Source organism: Electrophorus electricus, chromosome 3 (genome assembly GCF_013358815.1).
Source record: "Electrophorus electricus isolate fEleEle1 chromosome 3, fEleEle1.pri, whole genome shotgun sequence".
In the NCBI taxonomy this organism is placed as follows: domain Eukaryota; kingdom Metazoa; phylum Chordata; class Actinopteri; order Gymnotiformes; family Gymnotidae; genus Electrophorus; species Electrophorus electricus.
This window is the reverse complement of record NC_049537.1, coordinates 135,159-144,836: the sequence shown is the minus strand read 5'-3', so window position 1 is coordinate 144,836 and position 9,678 is coordinate 135,159. Positions and strand designations below refer to the sequence as shown.

The following is a 9,678-nucleotide window of genomic DNA, read 5'->3' as shown; positions in this document are numbered from 1 at the left end:
ATATGAAAATTTATACATTTTCATCTTGGGAAAAGTTGCAATGGGCTACAGTTTGAAGTGTTAGCAAAGTTAATTTAAGCAGAAATGTAACAAAGGGAAGATTCATTTTTGGAAACTGAGTGTGGGAGCTAAAACACGGACATGCGCAGACTGCCAGACCTTCCGGGTACACAAGCTCTTAATAAACCAGTCCAGTGTAGAGAGAACACACACACACGAACACACACAGAGGACTCGTCCACACAACGTGACTTTATGGCATTTAATTTGTAACTCAGGCAACAAGTCAACGTCGCCATCTACTGGACAGACCGCGCGTGCGCGTGCAGATATGCTCACTGCCAAACTGCCCCGGTGCAGTTTCAGCAACTTGTCAAAACTTCAAGACATCCCTTTAAAAAAAAAAATTTATTGAAAGTATGAAACAACGATCTAAATTCAGTCACATATGAAATCATTGCAGAAAAGAAAATCAGAGTGGCCTTGTGTCGAAATCCTCAGCGAACTTCATGTAAACCCAACTGAATTAAAATGGTACTGCGCAATGGTGGGGGAGGAGCTAAACAATCAAAAAATAATTCATATCCTTCACCTGAGCCAAACCATGACTGTAGAACATCACAGTAGTGAGACAAAACAGCCAACACAATCACTTTATATTGACCCAAAACCAAAATGTAAAAGGCCTCTGAATCTGAACTGATGCACCTTGCTAAGTAACATTTATCTTTTTAAGAAAAATAAAACTTTATCCTTGACTACATATTCATGGATTTTTCAGGTCAGACACAGCACACAATTAACCACATGCACATTTTGAGATTGGCTCCTCCCCCTGGCCTGACCTCACAGGCAGAAGCAGGCCTTGACTCCTCCCCCTAGTCTGACCAAGGTGGAACAGACCTTGGCCTCTCCAAGATGCTGAAACTGATGGGTGAAGCTGATATGCATGAAAACACAAAATATACACTGGAATTAAAACACACTGGTTTAAACAAGGGATTCAATAACTACTGAGCAGTCTGTTCACATGGGAGGAGTGAGAGTCACTGGTCCTGTTCCAGAGGATATCCCCCCCCATGACGTTCTTTACACAGGCTGTCCTGGTAGGGTTCAGGCGAGCGGTCAGTGTGGGGCAGAGGTAGCGTCTGAGCTCTCTGCGTGTTTTAGGATTATTTACAGTAGAGGAGGAGGCCGGGGGTCTATGGGAGTCTAGCAGGTCTCCTCCTTTGCCTGCTTTGGGGCCGGCCCATCGGTGTCCGTCCCGTTCGAGTCCAGGGCTCGTTTCTTTGATGCAGCAGGTTCTGCGACAGCAAGGGAAAAAACAAACAATGGCTGGTAATTAGAACACAAAAAATCATGTACAGAATGAAAAAAAAAAATGTGGAAATTGGATTTGGAAAAAAGTGAGTAACAGAGAGGCCATCTCCTCCTCACCTGCATCAACACTCTCACCAGCTTCCTCATCATCACTGTCGAACTTGGTTTTCTTGCCCTGGAAGCGCAACTGGTCTCTCCCACCACGGTCCCTGCGGCCACCACGCCCTCGCCCGCGACCCTTATGACCACCTACAACCACCAATAAACAAACAGAAAGGCAATTAAAGCAGGGTAGCACCAATATCAGATTATGTTCATCCGTAACGTCCCATCAGACACATGAAGTAGGAGTCACATCTGTGCTTGTGTGAGTCCTCCAACACTTCAGGGAAATCCAGCAGCTGGTAGTCACTTTTGTGCCTTTATGTCCAAATAGAAACTTTAGAAGTACCTTATATGTGAGTGATGAGTATACACCCACGACATACTCATGTGAGTGATGAGTACTTGCCGATCGTGAGCACGCATTACACTGGCAGTGTTGAGCTGGATGTACTACTAAACCCAAGCAAAAAGCTCAATGTAAAAATTTACAATTCTGTTCAAATTATGTGCGAGTCAACCAGTGCAAAGCCACTGGAACCACAAAGGGTTATTAAGAATTTGTCCCGCCTACTTTACTGGGACATACCCCCCCCCCCCAAACCCTGACGAAACTGGTTTTCTCTGGAAAAGAAACATCTACTCTCCTTAACCCCCTAGAAGACTGACCTACAAACGTGAACCGAGACTCAGAATTGGTAGCAGAACCAATCAAAGCCTTGATTTCAGCAGGGGGGAGCGGGACATTCTCTAAAAGGGAAAAGCTGGACAGCTCACTCACCTCTTAGACTGGTTTACAGATGTACCACTAAGGCAAACTGACCAAGTGTTGATCACATTGTGTTATATTTACAAAAAGGTCTGTATCATGACACCGTTATATTAATTTTTAAATTTTTTTTTTTAAAGGTCTGTGGCTCTCCTTAGTGCTACTACTATACCAAGCAGGTAATTGATGTACACTAGAGGGCAGCACAATGCATCGAGTGAAACAGCATTACATGCATCTTGGGTTATAACTGTGAAGCAATAACATCACACCAAATGTTTACATGAACATGTTCTGAAAGTAAGGGTTAATTTCTCAGCAAGTACCCCAACAAAGGACCCAAAGGAAAGGATGAAAGACGATAAACTCCGGCACGACAGTTGCTCTGATGATAAAACTAAACTAGTCTTCCCTGGCACTCTGTTGGTGTATAATAATAAGTAGTATTATGTTAAACCCGCAGTGTAAATATATATTTTCGTGAAGAGCTGGACTTTGAGGTATGTTCCTTTATCCTTAAATGTTTCTTAGACAGTGTATATTAAATGGAGTGTGTCTGTATATTAGTTTGATGCACTGATGTACCATTACCTCACCATTTCTTTTGAGAACTCCCGGGGTATCACCATATGAAGCTGCTCGTAGTCTGGCAGAACTTTGGACAGCCAGTTGTCGCTCTCAACTCACGTTTCTAATCTGACCAGGCCTTGCAGGTTTCCTCTTTGTGACATACCAAGGATACGGCCCTTTCTCTCGCAGGAATTTACCCAGCTACTTGTGCAGCCTGGTAATCTTGACTACTGCAACTCTCTACTTTCTGGTCTTCCTCCAAGAGCCATCAGGACTCTACAAGTTGTGTAAAGTTCAGAAGATTGAAGACTAGTCATACTGTTGCATTCTGAACGTTACTCCACTACTGCTCTCCCTTCAATGGCTTCCAGTAGTTGCACGCATCAGATTTAAAACCTTGATGTTCGCCTACAAAGCCAAAAATGGACCAGCCCCTCCATACATGAGGTCAATGGTCAAAGCCCGATCTGTACCTTGAGTTCTTCCAACCTCAGGTACAGCTCAGCTTGAAATGCCATGCTTCAAGTCTCATGGAAGACAAGCATCAAGACTATTCTCTGTCCTGGCTCCTAGAGGGTGGAACGAACTTCCGCTTGCTGTCCAGACAGCAGAGTCACTTGCAGTATTCAAACGTAGACTGAAGACCCATATGTTTGTGGAATATTTAAATGACCACTGACCCTGCTCCTGCTCTACTACTTATTGTTTACTGCACTGATTGTTGTCTGTTATAAATCTTATGTATTTTGCACTTCGTCATCAGTATTGATCTCTGTATTTGTACAGTATTCTAGATCATTGGTATATTGGACTCTAACCTACTGTTCTAGGATGTATTCTATGAGGAAATGACAAAGCACTTTTGTAAGTCGCTCTGGATAAGAGCGTCTGCCAAATGCCGTAAATGAAGCATTAATGGCACAAATGAGGAAGAACTCCGTACAATAAAGTCATGATCACTATGGTAACTGCTTAGTAACTGTTCCTGTTCACAAGCAGCAGTCATTTTCTAATTTTCTGCATGACTAATTTCATCACTTCATCTTGTGAAGTGTTTCCCCCTCCCCAAACATTCGGCTGCATCAAGTGGCAAACGTTTTGGATGCAAAATATGACAAGCTCTGATAAGAAAATGGAAAGCAAGTAATTAAAAAGGATAAAACTGCTGAATTTAGGTCAAAAAACATTGGAGGAGGAGACAGTTCACTGGTTGAAATCTAAATGGGCTCTTTAGTACGACTTAATATGGTGGCTGAATTACAGGAATCCCAGTCCTAGTAAAGAGTCATGTGTTGAGATGTGGAAAAAGGGCCCTTTGTTTTTCGTGTGTGTAACCTGAGCTAAAGACAAATTATTTATGCCATGCCATTTTTGTCAAGTTTTATCAGTGGTTGCAAATCTGCTTTTGGAGCTGTTGCGTGTTCTCTTCCCCATTCAAGTAGATTGTCAGTCCGTATAAATGGGAGTAATCTGAACAGTAACAATAATATAATCCAGTTATAGAACTGCAGTGTGAACAAACTTCTCTGTTCAAACTGTGAACTGATGTTCCCCTGACCCTAACCATGTACCTACAACCCCTAACTCCACCCGCTTCATGTGTACTCACTAAACGGAGTCCTTCACATAGCACTACGCATTTCACTGACAGCTAGCAAGCTAGTTGCACAAGAACAGCAGAGAAAGTTACACAGACCTGTAACAGCATAGACTGCTAAACAAAGAAAGAAGACAGAAGTAGAAAAAGGCAACAAAAAAAAGGGTTAAATAAAGAAAGAGGTAAAACGGAGGGAACGTTGATGTGGAATGGTGACAAAACCAGAGGAAACAACCACCACCACTCATAATAATAGAACATAGCCATAACAATAATTCAACAAAGCTTTCATAAAAACAAAAACAAACACAACCCACAACGATGTTATGAACCAAATAGAAAATTCCTGTTCATCAAAGCTAGATATCTAGTTACTGCAGCTGTTAAAACAAACTTTGGCTATGTTAATGTTTTAGCTTTGCCTGATATCCAATGTTACCACACGCCAGCCAGCAGTAAGTTACTACACCGAACTCCATTTCCCCAATATGAACATGCTAGGGTGACAGGTGTGCGCACTAACAATAGCCATGTTTGTTATTTGCATCCATTATAAAGTTAATGACGATAACCTATAATGATGACATTGTGAATGAAATATGAGGTAGTTGGACACAGCGTTGAAAACCCTCCCCTATGCTACTCGCTTGGGGAGGTGTCCAGCTGCATGCAGCGTGCGCTCCTGTGTTTGTGGGGGAGTGGCTGTAGAATGAGGGCTGAAAGTGTGAACTGGGATTGTGTCAAACTAGATTACACTCACTGGTGTCTACAAAATTACCTACTGTGCCTTTAAATTTCAAAATAATTTTTGTGCAACGATGAGAAATGTACTCAAACACGTCTAAAATGTTTTGAACTACTACAAGACGGACAATCATAGATTTAAATAACGCAAACTTTGCCTTACTACACTGATGCCAGATCCGCACCAGTGCATCAAAGCAATTAAGCAGCAAAACAGAGGCAGATGTACTGAGCGAGCAGTTCAACGATGTACCTTTCCCTCCTTTGAATTTGTTTTTGTTGAGGGACTCCTGCTGGCTCTCGATGATTTTCTTCAACATCTCCATCTCTGCGTCTCCCTCCAGCACCTCCCATTGAACCTCCCGGTCATTCACCTTCAGCTCAGTGCCTCCGCCAGCCTCCCGGGCCTTCTGCAGGGCTTCTTCAGCACTCGAGCGGAACAGTATGGTCCCCTGAGGTTAGGGCAGGTAGTCAGGTTAAGCAACCCTGTACTCTCCAGACATGTACAGTGGGCTCTGAATATACAGCCAAGATTGCTCAGATGAATATTCTTAGGGATACTTTTAGTTAAACTTCTTTAAAGATATTAACATGTCAGACCATCAGCAAGGCTGTCGAGATCGTGCACAGCTGAGCTCACCTCTTGTGCTCCTCGGATAAAGTTGATCCATTTTATCTGAGCATGCTCAGAGAAGAGACTGTGGAAATCCTCTCGAGAGGTCTGACCCAGCTCACCAGAGAACTTCAACACGCAGCCTCTTTGGTCCACCAGAGCTTTCTAAAAACACAACAGCACTGAGATCATACAACCAGGGTCAGACACCAGGCTTCGTAATCAAAGAAAGACACCCATAGATAATAACTAACAAATAAAAACCCACACGTGTGATCTGCATTCTCTTAACTACAAGGTTCAACTATGCTGAGAGCAGACATGGTGTTGTACTCTGGAAGTGAGTGTAGAGTTCATTTTATAGAGTTAATTCCACTTGAGGTTGCAGTAGGCGAAGCTTTTGAAAGTGAGAAACTGAAGTACAGTTTGTAGCTGAGGTGAGAGGACACATAAGTGCATAAGACTGGACGAGACGGGCGCTAAGGGATCTGTAGCAAAGTCGGCCACATTGTTGCTTGTGGAATCTGGTTTTAGAGGCCGTAAGCCAAGGGAAGGTTTGAAGACTAGTCAGTGTCTGAACATGGAGAGCACAGGCTAGTTGGGAAGGGTATTGTAAAGGTGGAATGGCTGAGGGGTTCAGTGTCTCAGGTACGTGGAGCAGTGGGCAGGTCAGTGGACTGTCATCAGGTCTGTCATGTCTGGAATGGCAGAGCCAGACAGCCCCAGTGTCACTAAGTATGTATTAACGGTGTCAGTGGGTCTTGATACGGCCTTGGTTAACAGGAAAGCCAATCTGAAGTTTTACATTAGAGGTTTTAGATGTGGTTAGTTTAAAAGGTGAGCTTGGAGGGGGGTGGATCTGGGATTCTAAACCTCGGTGTTGAGCCTTCTGGAGGCGTCGTGGGCTTAATTCAGTGAAACACAGACAGACAAAGGGAGGCACCTACCTGATAACCCTGTGAAGAGATTGTGAGGTAGTGGGTTCGTAGAGGGTCATTATGAAAGAACTGGATAGGCTCGGCCCTGGGTTAAACTAATGGTTTAGGACGGGACGTGTGACATCCTAACCTGTGTAAAGTCACACTTAATGACACTCACCATCTCTTCTGCTTCAGACTGTCTCAGATTCTCTTCTTTTTCACTTAAATACAAAGAAAGACTGAATATTAGTAAAAAAAAAACACCAATTACAGAGAATGGGCGGTTTTAACTGTGCCATTTCAATCACATCACATGTGAATGTGCACATGCTACAAATCACATTGTACATGACCAGGCACAGAACTAGTTCTGGCCAGGAGCCCATATGTAAGTGCAGCCCATTCTGATCTGCAGTTTTATTGGTGTGAGTGAGTTCACAGATGAACCACTGCATGGTTGCGTGCATGTGAGCGTGCACGCACATGTGCGTGTGTGTGTACATGTAGGGGTGTGCGCGCGCGCATAGGTGTGCGTGTGCGCGTCTTGAGTGTGAGCACATGTGTACCTCTTTGCTTTTGCTTTGGATTGCACACGACACTGCTTCTTCTCTTCTGCTTTCTTAGCAGAATAGTCCTCTCTGCACAGAGGTCAAAGGTTAACAAGATCTGAGTCAGAGGAGGCCAGACGTTCATGCTGTACTGCGTCTGTGTTACACACCTGACCGGTACTGTGTGTTACATACCTCATCAGAACCAGCATGTCATTTCCTTTGAACTGTTTGACATCATCTCTCATGACAAAGGCCTTGGCTGCATCTTCAGAGTTCAAGACAGCAAAGATGGAGCCCTACAGAGAACACGACAAAGAGCTTCAACACCACTGACGACCCCCCCCGCCCCAAATCACCACAACACATTACAAATGCATCACAATCAATGCGCAGTCACTCCATATACTTTAAAGCAAATTACTGACCATTTCAGAGGTAAAATGAGGAGGGGCAGTATTGGCTAATTTACTTTAAAAGTCTTCTGGGGGCCTTTGCGCATGTGAATGTTCTCCACTGCTCCTTTCTCAGCCAGCCATTCCTTCACCTCATCCAGTGTGGTATCCAAGGGGAACCCTTTCTGTGGAGCCAAGAGAATTTTCCAGAACATCCACAACAGTAAGCATGAGGTGGCACTGAATGACAGCAATGTTTTAGAGCTAAACATCCTTTTACTGAGTCATACTCCTGATTGTTTTAAATAGAGGAAGGTGCAGAGAGACAAAAACAGACTTGAGCTATTATGTTGAACTATTATGCTGCCAGTCAGTCACTCAGCGTAACCCACCATGTATATAGACCTGTGTTTGACGGCATCCCTGTACTCATCGTTGAGCTCTGGGAGAGGTTTGGTCAAGCACCGTCGGATTTTGTTTTGGTCCTCACTGATCTCCAGCAGACCAGTTTTAGATTTCTGCAGTGACTTGACAATAACTGTGGCATCTGTGGTCAAACTCTTCAGCCTGCATAAGCAAACTGGTGTGAGAGGTACACATGGCCAAACAGGCACCAGTGAGGTCTGTTATCACAAAAACTTCCTGAATCTCAGCTTTCCTTACCTGTTAAATTTGAGCATTGTTTCAAGGGAAACCCAGCCATCATCAAGCTGCATCTGCTCCTTCAGGAAGCGGTCTCGAGGAAGGTTGTGGTCTCCAAAATAATACTGGAAAAATAGTGCAGAACAAATATTAGACAAATACTACATTTTAAAACACACAAAGAACTGAGGTGGCGATTCTCACCTCAATCTGTTCTGCCACCTTCTTTTCCAGTGGAGAGATTTCATGTTCTTCAGCCATGACTAATAGCGAAGCAAAAAGGTCAATATTTACACGATGAATAAATGTTAGTAGGCTGTCAACTGCGCAGGAGCCAGAACACCAGCTAACCAGCGGATTTCCTACCAGATTAACTGACATCATTAACTTCACCCTCTTGTTCAGATAAATTCACAGAAACGCATAAAAAGTATGAGTTCTGTAATGGATTTGTTAACTAACCCTAACACTGCGGAGAAAAGGCCGGTAACACAGCTAGCTAGCTCACACGTGCACCAACATGCTTGCTGTTAGTGAAACTTTAAAACCACGTTAGCAAGCGTTAGTTAGCTAGCTAGCTAGCTAGCAAGCCAGCCAGCCAGCCAGCCTGTAACGTGGGTGGCAGAACATCAAATTTGCTTTCACTACGAATATCCAAACACTGTATGTTGTAAAAATAAGACTGCACAACCTGTCGAACTGTGACACGCGTTAGCTAACCTAGCTATCGCTAAGTAAAGCGCACACAGCTGGCTGTCTGCAAACACTCCAAAACTGCTCGGGATACCCTCGACATAAGAAAACAAACAAAGAAAAACAAAATAGAGCTTAATTAAAATATATTTCAGTAATTCAGCAAAATAACTCACCTTTACGTCTTGTAAGCTGTAGACTCGTGAACTGTTCTCTAACGTCGGGAGACCGATCTTACCCAAGAACCTCTACGGCCTCACGCGTTAGAAACTTCGTTCTATGGATGAAACAATGAATTATGGGACTGTGTGTTCTTTGTAATTATTTTTAATGCGAGGACTACAAAAGCGCTTCAAAGTTAAAAGTACCCATTTCACCTGCTAAAACGTATGTAGTCCTGCAAACTACAATGTATACATGTACTGAGTTTACGCTGAACATGATTTGATGTAGCCTTTTTCCGGTATTTTTAAATAAACATAAAAGAAAACTACAAATACAATATAATGAAAACCACATTATTTTTGAAGGTTTAAATAATATTTCCCTATTTTAATGACATTTAGCTAATCAGTCAGTAATTTTTATTCCTGTCTCAAAGTAATCTATATTAACACATGTGCATCTATTTGGTATTTCTTAGTTAAATGTCAAATATTAAAATACTGAAATGCTCTTTACTTTGAATTTTTTGAATGGCCATGCTGTTGTTTTCTTTTAGAAAATAATTGCTGTTTTTATGTTGTTTTAATAGTGATTTTAATT

General features: G+C 42.8%; 1 protein-coding gene across 2 annotated transcripts; it reads right to left on the bottom strand.

Annotated features, from left to right (window-relative positions):
* Positions 1–248: 248 nt before the first annotated feature.
* Positions 249–9,181, bottom strand: ssb (small RNA binding exonuclease protection factor La). Of its 2 annotated transcripts, XM_026998776.2 has the most exons (13): positions 9,090–9,181; positions 8,425–8,483; positions 8,242–8,345; positions 7,971–8,145; positions 7,656–7,763; positions 7,379–7,482; positions 7,202–7,273; positions 6,814–6,856; positions 5,743–5,880; positions 5,356–5,554; positions 4,458–4,475; positions 1,438–1,569; positions 249–1,304 (listed from the first exon to the last, which is right to left on the bottom strand). In XM_026998776.2, the coding sequence occupies exons 2-13, from the start codon at positions 8,479–8,481 to the stop codon at positions 1,213–1,215; spliced, it is 1,242 nt and encodes a 413-aa protein (XP_026854577.1). In that variant the 5' UTR covers positions 8,482–8,483; positions 9,090–9,181; the 3' UTR covers positions 249–1,212. The 2 variants fall into 2 exon arrangements, with proteins under 2 accessions (XP_026854577.1, XP_026854578.1); XM_026998777.2 differs by lacking the exon at positions 4,458–4,475.
* Positions 9,182–9,678: the final 497 nt, after the last annotated feature.

Excerpts from the sequence above, each read along its gene's own strand:
- ssb (XM_026998776.2), bottom strand. The coding sequence starts at position 8,481 with ATGGCTGAAGAACATGAAATCTCTCCACTGGAAAAGAAGGTGGCAGAA. Across the intron at positions 5,881-6,813 it reads AGTCTGAAGCAGAAGAGATG|AAAGCTCTGGTGGACCAAAG; the intron begins GTGAGTGTCATT and ends TTGTGTTTTTAG. Across the intron at positions 1,305-1,437 it reads TGGTGAGAGTGTTGATGCAG|AACCTGCTGCATCAAAGAAA; the intron begins GTGAGGAGGAGA and ends TTGCTGTCGCAG.